General features: G+C 42.0%; 2 protein-coding genes across 7 annotated transcripts; both read left to right on the forward strand.

The window, feature by feature from the left end:
* The first annotated feature begins 475 nt into the window (after positions 1-475).
* Positions 476-11,101, forward strand: tgfbrap1 (transforming growth factor, beta receptor associated protein 1). 6 transcript variants are annotated; one of them, XM_040163496.2, is made up of 13 exons: positions 476-766; positions 1,926-2,636; positions 3,166-3,360; positions 4,201-4,355; positions 4,532-4,614; positions 4,850-5,030; positions 5,125-5,285; positions 5,639-5,696; positions 5,787-5,930; positions 6,697-6,840; positions 7,320-7,479; positions 7,583-8,043; positions 8,377-11,101. In XM_040163496.2, the coding sequence occupies exons 2-13, from the start codon at positions 1,940-1,942 to the stop codon at positions 8,563-8,565; spliced, it is 2,628 nt and encodes an 875-aa protein (XP_040019430.2). In that variant the 5' UTR covers positions 476-766; positions 1,926-1,939; the 3' UTR covers positions 8,566-11,101. The 6 variants fall into 6 exon arrangements, with proteins under 6 accessions (XP_040019430.2, XP_040019439.2, XP_040019423.2 ...); XM_040163505.2 differs by having other exon boundaries at positions 479-1,077; positions 1,921-2,636; XM_040163489.2 differs by having other exon boundaries at positions 479-766; positions 1,921-2,636.
* A 518-nt stretch (positions 11,102-11,619) lies between these two features.
* On the forward strand, positions 11,620-13,880 carry mrpl16 (mitochondrial ribosomal protein L16). Its single transcript, XM_040163877.2, has 5 exons — positions 11,620-11,870; positions 12,078-12,149; positions 12,312-12,460; positions 12,572-12,865; positions 13,293-13,880. The coding sequence occupies exons 1-5, from the start codon at positions 11,801-11,803 to the stop codon at positions 13,482-13,484; spliced, it is 777 nt and encodes a 258-aa protein (XP_040019811.2). The 5' UTR covers positions 11,620-11,800; the 3' UTR covers positions 13,485-13,880.
* Positions 13,881-13,937: the final 57 nt, after the last annotated feature.

A 13,937-nucleotide genomic window follows, 5' to 3' on the forward strand; every position in this document is an offset into this window, starting at 1 on the left:
GAATTACATACACATACTTTAATTTCTAAACCAACATTATACTAGATCACAGTTTAAGCAACGTCAAAAAAAATAACTTAACAATTACAGAAATGTAATTAAAATATAATAATGATAATAAAGCGGATACATTCGAATCCTTTTCATTTGACTCCGTTTTCTTCCATTGCTCTCCACATACTGTACATACAATTTCTCACGGTAACATTGTACTGAAAAATACCATAATACAACAAATTTACGTATTTTAAACAGAATAAAAAAACAGACATTTGCCCTGTCATAGCAGGGAAACTACAGGTGGAATAAAATCAATGTTGTTTTTTTCCATTAAGTGTCATAATGAGCTATTTCCGTGCCAGGACCTCCCTTGTGGGATGCAATCAATACTGTTGTTTAACGCACATGTAGTGTCAACAAAGCACTTAACCCATCTGATATTTGCTCTTGCAACACACATACATCTTACATCAGGTCAGTACAACATGTGTTGAGAAAACTAACAACTTTGTTCCAGGTCGTAAACGCATCCTTATATCACCTGCAACCAGCAGGAGTTTAGTGCAGATGGGCGGCGTTTAATATAGTGGAAAGGGCACCATTCAATTAGCTGTATTTACTGCATTTGTCGGTATGGGGCTGACCCGAGCGCCATGGCCATATTAATGTTACAAAGTACATAAATGTCTCGGCGGCTGCTTCTAGAGTAGTGAGGCTCGCCTGCTGGCGGTGAACTGGCCTGCCGTCCTGAACGCTGTCTGCAGCGGTACGTATGCTTGCGCCAACAGCTCCAAGAGAAACTAGGGAGTGAGTTAGTGCGCAGAGTCCTTGACAGAGCATCATCTCGAGGGAGAGGAGGCCGGTTGGAAACTAGGTCCTTTTCCTTTGGATATTCGCTTCGTGAGACAAAGTGACCGCTTTCTATGACCACATTGAAAATATAATATCTCAGCGGAATTAGCTTGTTAGCATTGGCACCACTGGTCTATTTAAGCTAACGTTAGCTTAGCTAGCTGGTCCGTGGCTAACTAGTATAAGCACTTTAAATCTGAACACGACGTCCTCGCACACCCACAGGTACCTTCTACTACGAGTAAATTGTTCTGCCACCAGTCAGCCTGTGCTAACCAGGTGACATTGTTGAGCTAACGTTAGCTACTGGGTTTAGCCTTTAGCAAGCTAGCGTTAATGTCTTTAGCTGTCACCACATGAGAGAGTATGTTCGCTAATGTCTTCAAGAACTGTTGAAAATGAACTAAAATTTGACTCAACATGAATACTGTTTAAGAAATAAGACTTACTTCGCTTCACGACATTACTCGGGATCGGTTTTTTTTAAAGGATGTGTATGAGCTAACCATACCGGTGAAGGAGCTGATTACAGTAACAGGGCAGACTTTGAAGGTAGCTTCAACATTTATATCTAAGAAAAAAACGACTCATTCATTTTAATATTACTATGTACATATATGACTGGCAGCTCGGCCATAAGTAGCATCTTTATAAACGTATCACCAACCCAAGGTGCCCAACCCTTGAGGAGGAGGAGGGAGCATGACTAGACACAGTTAGTGTCAATGAATTGTCTGATCCATGAAATGTCAGATCATTTCAGAAAATATCTGCTTTGATATCCTAGGTATCCAAGATAATGTTTTCCACCTGGAAATCCTTTAGATATAAACAATGTTTGGGATTTTGAATTCCCTCTCGTGTGTGTATGTGTGTTTCATCCAAGGAGAATCAGTCCAATTACCCAAATCTCCACTGCCTCAAATCCAAAGACCGCTGTGAACTAGGGACACACCTGTCCCTCATTGTGTCTTATTTCTGTATAGTTGATATTTAGCAGTATATGGCCAGTGTAAGTGTTTGAGTTGTATGCAGATTGATGAGGTCTCTCTATTTTGCATCCTCTAGTGTAGATGCCTGGGCTGAGATGAGTGTGAAGGCTTTTGAGCTTGTCCCCGCTGTGGAGCGAGATCTCCTCATGGGCGACAAGGCTCGCATCAACATCGAGTGCATCGAATGCTGTGGAAAACACTTGTACTTGGGCACCAATGACTGCTTCATCCACCACTTCCTGCTGGACGAGGTCACTTCCTCCAAAGGGAAACTGAGCTACTCGGCTCAGAAGCTGCTGCACAAATATCTGGGCCTTAAGAAACCAGTTGCCGAGCTGCGCGCCGCCTCCGCTTTGGAGCGTCTCATCGTGCTCTGTGATGGAATAGTGTTCCTGGTCGACATGGTGACTCTGGAGACCATGCCCTCGGGGGCAGGAGGCGGAGCCAAGATCCGAGGTGTGACGGCGTTCTGCGTCAACGAGAACCCTGTAAACGGCGACCCGTTCTGTGTGGAAATGGGAGTGCTTTCCTCCAAGCGCCGTACGGTGCAGATATACATGGTGCACGAGGACAGAGTGCAGCTGGTCAAAGAGGTGACCACCCCTGAGCAGCCGTGTGCCGTCAGTGTTGATGGTTACTTCTTGTGCGTGGCCCTCGCTACACAGTACATGATTCTGAACTACAACACGGGAGCCTCCCAAGACCTCTTCCCTTACAACAGTGAGAGGAGGACACCCATTGTGAAGCGGATCGGCAGGGAGGAGTTCCTCTTGGCAGCACCTGGTGGTCTGGGTACGTTGGGACAAAACCAGGGTTCCTGTTCAGTACCCGAAGCACTGGATTTGGTTTACTCCGCTATAAAAAGCTGTGCACTTCACAGAATGGACAAGTCTACATTTTATCTGACATTTGATGCATATTATGTCACTTATCAGTGTCCAGATCGTGTTTATTATTGGGAAAATTATGATTTTTTCCCTTCCTTTTACTGCTGAGAAGTGGCGACACAAATGTCCATAAATTAATTTACTCAATAGGTATTTGTTGGCCTTATTCAATCCACCAATCTTGTCATTCTTTGACCTCCATGCCTGAAGAATATACTAAATTCAACCTGTTGTATTCAAATTATTGTTACTTCTCCATCCAATGGTTTGAATTCCTAACTTTTCTTTTAATGTACAGCATTTAGTGTTAATCTAAAGGTAGTTTTACCTGCCTGTTCTTGTATTTTATTAGTACTTCTTGACTCGAGTGCTCCATTAATGATCCCGGTTTATCTCCTATCCATCTAAAGTTTTCTCTCCCTTTTCTTTCTCAGGAATGTTTGCCAATGCAGAAGGGGTGTCTCAGCGGGCTCCAGTCAACTGGTCGGAGAGCGTTATTGGTGCCGCTGTGTGTTTTCCGTATGTGGTTGCTTTGGACGAAAGTTTCATCACCATCCACAGCATGTTGGACCAACAGCTAAAACAAACACTTGCATTCAGGGATGGACACATTCTGCAAGACTTTGAAGGTATGTTTACATATGGCTTTCCCACGCATTTTCAACATATGTCATGAAACTAAATATTTATCAATAGATATGTGAAGGAGTGGTTATCTAATTGCTGTCTATGCATTTCCTCTTTATTCATTTAGGTTGTAATGCAGTAAAAAAGGTCAACAAGGCTCCCTGATAATAACCTGTTCCTTAAAATGTAATGAGAAGTAGTAATAATTAAAGTTTCACTTGACCGTAGCGTTATGCTTACTGTGCATTACATCCTGCCAAGTGTCCTGAGTACATCTGCAGGTGTCTATTATACAGACTGAAGCAGTCTGGCCGAGCTGCCATTTTTTAATGCCCACAGCTGATCTTTTTACTTTTCCTTTTGTAAAGCGCTTCTCTAATAATGAGACATTATAGTTACTTGACATTGTTTTATATTATTGTGCTGTGTAATTCTCATACCATTAAGAAGCCAGTATTTAACTGTTGAGTGCTTCTTTGTTACTTACGGATGTGTGGAAAAAAGGAATTGGTAAACATGTCGGTTCTTCACTAGTCTACGTAAGGAAAGAGTCTCCGCCTTGGCCGGTTGGACCGTAATTCCAAAACCTTTTTAGGTACTTTTTAGAGCACTGGAGTCTCAATTGAATCTGGAGGATGAGCTTCCTGTTACAGATAGTAACAACTGATAAAGCAAGAGAAACGTTACAGATGTAGTCATCTCTTCCCAGAGCTGGACACGTTTTGAACGTGTAGACCGCAGAATTAGTCAAATAAGTCGGTTGGTTGTATGCAAAAAAAAAAACACCTTTGTGGCCGTGCGTGAGCGTTGAAGTCCTGACCCGTGAGTGTGTGTGATTTTAGGAAAGGTCATTCTGGCTTCCACTAAGGCCGTGTATATCCTGGTGCCGCTGCCCCTGGAGAGACAGATCCAGGACCTGCTGGCCGGTCACAGAGTGGAGGAGGCGCTCCTCCTCACAGAGGGAGCGCAGCAAAATATTCCCAAAGACAAGTTCCAGGTAACAGACATTGTTGTGTTTTTAAATAAATGACTGAATTGTGTTAATTTGTTCATGGTGGGTGATGACTTGATAACTTGTACATATTTAAAAATAAACTATTGCGTCATTGTCAGGATGTTTCTCTACTAAAAAAACAAAAGCGTCTCATGTATTGCTTCTTTCTGCATCTATAGATTTTGCACAAAAGAATCCTGCAGCAGGCCGGTTTCATCCAGTTTGGCCAACTTCAGTTTCTAGAAGCAAAAGAACACTTCAGGTAAACGTTTAAGTTGGTGTTACTTTGTTTATTAACTAACTGCTAACAAATTACTGTGAGGTACTATATAATATTATTATATGTGAGGTACTATAATATTTATATATAATATTTGACAAATATTTTGAAATTATTGATATTAAAAGTAATGTTGTGCAGCTACGAGGTTTCTCTCGTCTTTCAGCTCTTTATTGCGTTGCTCATTTCTCTTGCTGCCTTTTTTATGTATTTGCAGGAAGGGCCAGCTGGACGTGCGGGAGTTGATATCTCTCTACCCGCTGCTGCTGCCAGCGTCCTCTCCGTTCACACGCTGCCATCCTCCCCTCCATGAGTTTGCAGATCTCAACCACTTGGCACAGGGCGACCAGGACAAAGTGCTGCGCTGCAAGAAATTCCTCATCAGTTATCTGGGGGAGGTGAACACAGTCCCAAGAAATTGATTTATTCACAAATGTTGCAGCAGGTTCTATATGTATTGCATCATTTCTTTTTGTCATTTTTTACACGCAGGTACGAAGCACAGAGACGGCCAACGGGTGCAGAGAGGACGTGGACACGGCGCTGCTGAAGCTGTATGCTGAACAGGATCATGACAGCCTCCTAGACCTGCTGGCTTCAGACAACGCCTGCCTGTTAGCAGACAGCGTCCCATGGCTGGAGAAATACAACAAGTCGGTATACTGTCAGTTTTGGGTCCAGCCTTTACTAAGAATGTATTGATCGTCATAATCCTCTTTGTTAAAAATACTATTTTTAACAATCACATTTCATGTTTTCAAGAGCTTTGAATGTTAAATTGCTCCTCCTCTATTTGAGGGTGTCATGTGCTTACAGCTAGTGATTGAACGTTTGTGAATCAATTGATTTCCTACGCAGACTGAATGAGTGAGGGCTGCGTTTGGTTAATTGACACTGTTCATTACCTGCCTTGTAAAGCTTTAATATTGTGTCTAGTTTAGTCGAGCCAGTTTAATTACATACATGGAGGTGACGTTTTTCTTCATTCTTTTTTACCCTCTCGTAGATATTTTGCACTTGGTCTGCTCTATCGCTGTAACGGTCAGGATTCCGCAGCGCTTCAGGTACGAACTCCTTAATTGTGTCACTAAAGAATTGGCACCAACACCAATCTTTGAGGTGTTTTCATATTGTCTCTTTATTTTCTCTGACAGCTGTGGATTCGAGTTGCAGATGGGGATCTGCAGGACTCCACCAGGTCTGACCTCTACGAGTACATTGTGGACGTTCTCGGCTCCTGCTCCAGCCTGGACCTTGTGTGGAAGTACGCAGACTGGGCCTTACGGAAGGATCCCACTGTAGGTTACCAGAACTTTAAATTGTATGAAAACAAATCCCAACTGTGCTCTCAAGATTATTAATGCTGGTTCAATTTTAAACCAGGGGTATGAATTTGTCTTGCTTTTAAATTTCAATAATTGTCTCAAGAAAACCCTGTTCAGTAACAAAAGATAAAACCGCAAATACTCAAGGACTTGTTTTTAGAATAAAAGGATAAAAAAAAAACATACAATCATGTGAAAAATATCCCATAAACACAACACACGATTTTTCAGGAATCAGGAAACATTTATTGCCATAATATGTCAGACATACAAAGAATTTGACTTGGCGGTTGGTGTGTAACAGCAGACAGTACGACAAGACAACAGTGTACGAGGAATAAAATAAAATATAATGCTATGGGTTAGTAGTACAAGGCTATGGGTTAATTTAAAAATAAAGGAACAAAAGTGAAAAATATTTTTAAAAAATAAAGCGAACAGAAAGTGACAAGTGTGCAGTGAGAAATTAACATAATTGTTTATAGTTGAAAGTAAGCGACAATTTTCTACAATGCTCATTGCATTGATTTAAGTGCTTCAAACATTTATGATGGTAGGAAATATTTTGGTAGGAAGCCATTTCTTCAGGCCGCTATCGTATCAAGTTTGTATTGACCTCCCTCATATACCCACATAATACTTCATCAGTGCGTATCGTGTGAAGCATCTTCATATTCTGCATGCTTTCTCCTTCATTTTACGTCATATGGTTTTAAATGTGGTCTTTCTTTGTCCACAGGTGGGTGTTCACATCTTTACCAAGAGGCCTGCCAGTAAAGAGCTTCCACAGCTCAACCCTGATGATGTAATCTCTTACCTGGGGAAGCACAGCCAGGCGCTGCTCCTCTACCTGGAGCACCTGGTGCTAGAGAGACGGATAAAGGTACAATAAAAAGGCTGTGTGGTGAAAGAGAGAAGCGGGAGACTGGTTCAGATAGTGAGGTCAACAAGTGGCCCGTCCCATTGAAGTGTCCTGAATTAAATTAGTTACGTGGCCTGCAACAGACCCACCACCTAAGTACACAAGAAAGCCAACAGAGGGATGAATGTTTGTAATGGTTTTGAGAAACAAATTGAACCAAGACAATTCCACTTGGAGCATTGCTCCTTTTCTGGAGTGCCCTGCTGTCAGATTCCCACTGAAAATCTGACCGTTAAAACCACTGGCCGATGTACTGGGCGTCTCACGGGCATGTCTGTAGATTTATAAAGGAGTATTCAACCTCAAAAAATGTTTAGTTTTAAGACCGGTTTTAAAAAAAACCCCATTGTGATCAAGATAATTAGAAAAATGCAACTCAATCAAAAGTAGAAATCAGAAATCTGCACATGTTAACGTGGAGTTTCTGTTTGTGGATACAGAAGGAGAAGTTCCACACTCACTTGGCCATGTTGTACCTGGAGACGGTCTTGTCCCTGTTGTCGATGTCACCAACAGACGAAGAGAAGATCTGCAGAGCAAGAGAGATGCTCCAGGCGCTGCTCAGGGGGTCCAACCTTTACCATGCGCAGTCGCTTTTGGGTGAGTCGGAGGTTGGAACTACACTTTAGTATTTTACTTAAAGATGGAGGTCAAAATTCAGGTTTTTAACTCTTAATGTTTCAAGTTATTCTGCTCTGTTCAGGTAAGATGGAGAACTGTGAACATCTGCTGCTGGAGCGTGCCACTCTATATGGGAAGCTGGAGGAGCACGATAAAGCGCTGCACCTATTGGTGCACGAGCTGAGAGACTTCCCGTCTGCCGAGGCCTACTGTGTGTGGGCCTCCTCCAGTCGGGATTTGGCGTACCGACAGCGGCTATTCCACCTGCTATTGGGGATTTACCTCGACGGAAACCCTGCGGGAAACCCGCAGGCTGCAGCGGGGAGTGGAGACCTGGCGATGGCAGCGGTGGACCTCCTGAATCGGCACGGCGAGGTGTTTGATGCCGTGCGCGTCCTGCGCATGCTGCCCGAGGGCTGGTCACTGCAGCTGCTGCGGCCCTTCCTGGGTCGGGCCATCAGGGCCAGTGTGCACGCCAGCCGCACCTCCCAGATCGCCGTGGGGCTGGCGCACTCTGAAAACCTTCAACTGCTGCATGACAGGGTGAGACACGCATGACACGACTCAAAAACATGAAAATTAGTGAGACATTTAATGAATTCTTCCTCCGACCGCTGTACTTTAGTGAGTTGTGTTTCGTCGTAGGACACCATCATTTATCAGATGTTTATTACTGACGCAATGAGGCAATAATACTGACAATATAAACATGAATGTCTACCACTTTTAAAGGTATTTGTGAAGTTACAGCTCTCCCCATACTTGAATGAAGCAATGAAATAATAACTAAAGTTAATATGATTTGCATCATATGTGAGATGATTCCATGTTCTCTTTTGTAATTTTCAATTTCTTTTGTTTCATTTGTCTACTCAGTTGAAAGACTGTAAGAAACCAATCTTTGTGTCGGAGAAGAAAGGATGCCACCTGTGCCACAACACCTTCAGTGAGCCAGACGTGGTGTGTCTGCCAGGTGGAGTGCCTGTCCACACCCGCTGCGTGGCCCAGAGAGTAAGAGACTCTCCCACAAAGAGACAGTTAACTAATAGCAGTAACCACACGTGACACTTCAAACCTTCAAATGGCCACGTGATCTGTGATCAGAGGCACCAAACAAAAGCAGGACCCGCTCGCGGGGACTGAGGACTGTGGGGAGAACAGAAAGCCCACAACACCCTTTGCCATAGTGATGCGCTATGGAGCTGCTGAGGACACAGACAGCTGTGCGAGTGTGTCAGACTGCAAGTTCTTTCCCGTTCAGGGCTGGCACTGACTTGTAAGATGACAACGTTTTTTTTTGCAATTGACAAACTGGACACGGTGCATTTGCATTGCTTCCTTCCTGATATGGGTGATAATTTGCACATAAAGCAGAGAATGGTCACTGGAGATGCATTTTAATGGCAGGTGTGAACCGACAATTTGGAGCTTTCCTCTATTGATCATGTCACCGTCGGCGCATGTCACTGCCAGGCCTGAACCGGGACTAACAAACAACCGCTTAGTCACCTGCCCCCTTTTCCCCATAACCCCATGCTGTTCTTTGGGTTGTACCGATCATCACCTCTGCTTCAACCGTTTTTAAAGCAGAACTTGAGAAACTGCTTGAGCTAAAGAAGACATATTTGAAACCTGTATTGTCAAAGCATTGTATACGCATGCAGCGTACTACCACTCTTTATAGTTCTGATCTCATCACCTCCTCTTATGGCTATTGTATTAATATTGTCCTAACTGGCACATTGTGATGTTGGGCTTTAATGTGATCCTACAAATATTCATCATTACTGATGGAAAATAAGTCTTTATTTGTCTGTCTTTTACTCTGTGGGATCTGTACTCACTGCTGCTGTAGTGTCCCCTCAGTTATCAGGGCTCCGGATGTTTTATTCACAGTAATTCAGTTCAACATTTTGATCCAAACTTACTTGTCACTGCTGGAGGTGTCGTCTGTGGAGCAATATCGGTGTAAGACACTACATGAGGTCTCACATAGCTCCTCATACTGCATCAAGGACCAATCACGCTGACTTTTTTTTAATATTTTGATGACACCAAACAAATGACATTCAGTGTCAAACTTAATTTGTAGCTAGGAAGGCCAATGTAGTTTATTTTAATTTTGAAATACAATTTGACATCAGGACGGCCCCTCGGGTCATTTGTTCCAATCATTTTCAATTTGAACTCAGTGGTTATTTGGGTATTTTCCCTCACAGTTAACACATTGTGAGATACGAGTAATTTAGCTGTATTTTACCTCAAGCTGGCATCAATGTGTAACATGTTTAAAATAAATTAAATAAACTACAGTTGGAACGTGATGGAAAATATATTATGGTATTCGTCCTCACTATTCTACTAAATGCCCTCAATATCCTTTTTAAATTATGGTTTTAAAAAGAAGTGCTTTCTTCAGTCAGTTTGCTATTAAACTATCTTTGCATACTACATATTGTGACAGTGTACAGAACTAGCATGAAAACCTCCAGATTCAGCAGTCGAAAAAGAGCAGAGTTTTCCAAACAAGCTTAACAATTTTCTGTCAGAGAAAGATTTATTGCATTGCACCAAACTCCTTCCTTTTTTAATCATTGGAGTTACCAAGAACAACACCTTAGCTCTCATAACTGCCAGAGTGTTATCTTTAATTCCTACATCATGACATCATTCTCAAAAATGTGTTATCTCATGTAGAACTCCTTAAATTGACGGACCACAAGTTTGTTCTTTAGTGCTTTTCAAAAGTCTGGTATGAGTAGCTTTACAAAGTGCAGCAATTGTGTGGTAACCTCTAACAATCAGGGACATATCCCTAAATGTGTGCTGGGGGGGGGGGGAACTTTGCTAAAGATAATTTATGACAGAAATGGGAAAACTAAACATGTTTATGTAACGCTGCTTAAATCCTTTCTCTCATACACTCCTGTCTCTCATCCTAGAGATGTGCTACTGTCAGCTTCTTTTCTGAAGATGCTCACTCGGATTTATTTTGATCAGCAGATGGTAGAATTGAATCTTTCTCTTCACACGCTACAAACAAGATATTCACTTAAATCTGTTCTGGTGGGGGGAAAAAGAGGTTGTATCTGCAAAATCAAGCCTCCATTGACTAGATTTTGCCGTTTTCTGAGTAGAAAAAATATAAACATAACAGAATTATGTCTCAGTTGTTTAGTTTGAACTTGTTTATATTTGTTCAACCATTATACTGCTGTTTGTTTGTTTCCCTGATGCTGGTGATATCTATGCTTGCCTTCTGTAATTGCAACACATCTCTGTGGGAACAAACGTGGGACTATTTTTCTAACATGGAGATCTGAATGTTGTAGATTCTGTTGACTTGACTCATGTGGGAATTCACATCTTATGCACAAATCAACAGTTTTAGTGTAGCTTGCTTGAAAGGCCTCCTAACCATGACTTTAAATAATTTAAAACATTACATTTGTGTAAAAAAAATACTATTGTATTTTATAACATGTATACTAGTATGTATATACTGCATTTGTACTTGTTTGTTTCTTTCTAAATCAATGCCAATGTGGATGGTGTACAAACTGTAAATCCGTCCCATTTTAATAAACGTGAAACTATATCATCTCAAGTGTCTCAATTTCACATTTCACGTTTTTGCATGGCTCTTTTTTTCTTATCTTATATTAGAACTTGACAATAAACTTACCTTTTGGGATTCCTTACAACTAACTCATTTCTAAATGTGGATCGAATAATAATCATGGATGTTAGTAAAAACACGACCGGGCTGCAGATAGGTTGAATAGAATGAGGTGGCGGGGCAGAAGATTAAAGTGACCTTCATGTGCAAGAAGACATTTTGTATGTTTTTTTACACAACTTCTAAAACTATTGTGTGAACCTCTTGAACCCCAGGCCTCTGACTCAAATCACATTCCTTAAATGAAAAGTATTATTGATTATTTGTAAAATATAATTATAATAAAAGTAACCCTTTCTCTGGGCCAGAAAGCAAATTGGAAAACGAATAATTCGCTAATAATTCTCTCAACACAGTTCTATACACTTGATGCATTTAGTAAATACAACTTTTTGGTGGCAGCCTGCACATCTGTTCATAAAGATACTTTTATTGTGAAAGACCACACACTCACAGGAAGTGACTTGCCGGAAGTCGTGGTAGCAGCTCGGTAACGGCAGCGACCTTGTACAGGGCATGCTGTCCACAACAGTTTCGTTAGTTTGCCATCGTAAAATGCCGGCGTAATTCGCACGTACGAAGTGGCCGTTCGGTGTTTATAGTGTCCTTCTCAGCGATAACATGTTTTCCTTCATCAAGGTCGCAGTCGGTGGATTGGGAGGCATCTGTCGAGCACACGGTCACCAGCAAGGTAACGCCGAGTAGCTAGCGGTGACGTACAATGACGTCACGCGTCAACAATGCCACTAACTTTAAGTTGGCTCATTTAAACTGATAATATCCGACAATGACTCTTGAAGATGCATCTGTTCCATTTCATTTCTCATGCATTAAAACGCAGTAGTGTGATTTTAGCAGGTTTACATGACCGATGTTGATTCTTCTGTTTGTTCCACAGGTCCCCTAAACAGCCACTTGAAAGTCCTGTTTGCAGGACTGAAGACACTCGAAATGCCACCAGACTACAGCGGTAATCATTCATTGTCTCCTGCCTCTTCGTTTTTATACAAACACAGTACATGCGGTGGATGTGGGGGAAAACACACAGTTTCCTAGGCTTTATTCGAGTAGACTTGTTTGCATGATGATGATGTATGTCCATGTTCATGATTCCATACTCTTGTTTCTGAAGATGTGGTGCTGCCAGAGAAGCCTAAATTGAAGTTCATGAACAAGGTTCCCAACTTTAAGAAAGCAAAGAAAGAGATGAAGAAGCTTCGGGATATTCAAGGTCCAGCAAAGGCAGCAAATACCTTCACGACAGGAAAGTACGCTATTGTGGTCAGTACATATTTGTTCTGTAAACACTTTAGTGACATCTGGAAGCATCAGAGTCTGTAGAAACATCTCAAGGGACTTTTCTCTATCTCTGTCTTTCTTTCTAATACTCAGGCCATGGGAGGGGGCTACCTTCACTGGGGCCACATAGAGATGATCCGTCTAACCGTCAACCGCAAGATGGATTCCCGGACCACATTTGCACGCTGGCGCATCAATGGCCCGTATAAGCCCATCACGCGCAAAGGTCTGGGTCAGCGCATGGGTGGGGGCAAGGGAGCCATCGACCACTATGTGACACCCATCCGCTACGGTCGATTAATTGTGGAAGTGGGAGGAAAGGTGGAGCTCGGGGAGGTTGAGCCAATCTTGATTGAAGTGGCAAAGAAGCTCCCCTTCCCTGCCAAGGTGAGATGACTGATATTAATGTCTAACATACACTTAAATCATTTTAGGTAGTAAAGTTTCAGTATATTTGTCGAAGGTTTGGTTATTTATTTGTTTGAATAGACTTCATTTTCAGTTCATCAGGCACAACTTGCTGCAGTCTAATACAGTCCTTCAAAACATCCTAGATCAGTGCAGTCCGTAATATTCATACTGTTTTTAGAGACGTGTTGATTCAACTTGTTGGTCATTTCGGAAGCTGCAGTTTGTGGTACTGTAATAACAGAAACACCTCTCTACACTGCCTCTTGAACAAAAACATATGACAGTATCAAGCAAAACCAATTTTCTTTGAGTTGAGAAGGACTTTACTGCCAAAGATCCTTTTTAGAGGGTTAAATGACTAAAGAATAGCCCAATAATTCCCTGCACTGTGTTCTTCCTCCAGGTGATGACCAGAGAGAGCTTAGCGGCCCTACAAAAGAAGCATGTTGAGATGGAGCAGAACAACCAGAATCCCTGGACCTTCAGGGAGATCGCACTGGGCAACATGCTGGGTATCAGGAAGGTGCTCAGCCCCTTCGACCTGCGCAGCCATGGCTGCTTCACAGGCAAATTTCACCTCCCATGGAGGGTGTGATGGACCTGAGGGACAGAAATGGACAGTGTCCCACTGAAACAGGACCACCATGTGGAAGAAGCAACCCAAATAAATAGCCATGCCGGGAATTTTATTTCATTTTTATTTCATATGCAAACATATTTGAGATATTACTTTGTCAGGGAGATTTCTTTTTTTCATCAAAAACCCCCAATAAACTAGATACTGTATTTCATTATCACATGGTCACAGAGTGTCACATTGTTGGATTAAACGGTCTATTTCTAATTGGCTACAAAAAAGTAAAAATGAAGTGAAAAATGTATCACAGATTCTCTCACGTGTTGCAATAAACCTGTTTTTACTGGAGGTGTATTTGCTAATGATGTTGAAATAAGTATCACAATTCCCCTAATAAATACATCTTTAGTGGCCCTTTTGTGTTTGTCAACTTCAACAATTTAATTTGCACCCGTACGTGGGCCAGAAACT

This window comes from Gasterosteus aculeatus, chromosome 12, assembly GCF_964276395.1.
Source record: "Gasterosteus aculeatus chromosome 12, fGasAcu3.hap1.1, whole genome shotgun sequence".
Lineage (NCBI taxonomy): Eukaryota > Metazoa > Chordata > Actinopteri > Perciformes > Gasterosteidae > Gasterosteus > Gasterosteus aculeatus.

What these genes read in the sequence shown, in the direction of transcription:
- tgfbrap1 (XM_078085578.1), top strand. Translation starts at nt 1,892, where the DNA reads ATGAGGTCTCTCTATTTTGCATCCTCTAGTGTAGATGCCTGGGCTGAG. An exon ending in CATTCTGCAAGACTTTGAAG is followed by an intron (nt 3,361 to 4,200) that starts GTATGTTTACAT and finishes GTGTGATTTTAG; the next exon opens with GAAAGGTCATTCTGGCTTCC. An exon ending in GAAGCAAAAGAACACTTCAG is followed by an intron (nt 4,615 to 4,849) that starts GTAAACGTTTAA and finishes ATGTATTTGCAG; the next exon opens with GAAGGGCCAGCTGGACGTGC.
- mrpl16 (XM_040163877.2), top strand. Translation starts at nt 11,801, where the DNA reads ATGTTTTCCTTCATCAAGGTCGCAGTCGGTGGATTGGGAGGCATCTGT. An exon ending in AGCACACGGTCACCAGCAAG is followed by an intron (nt 11,871 to 12,077) that starts GTAACGCCGAGT and finishes TTTGTTCCACAG; the next exon opens with GTCCCCTAAACAGCCACTTG. An exon ending in AGCTCCCCTTCCCTGCCAAG is followed by an intron (nt 12,866 to 13,292) that starts GTGAGATGACTG and finishes TTCTTCCTCCAG; the next exon opens with GTGATGACCAGAGAGAGCTT.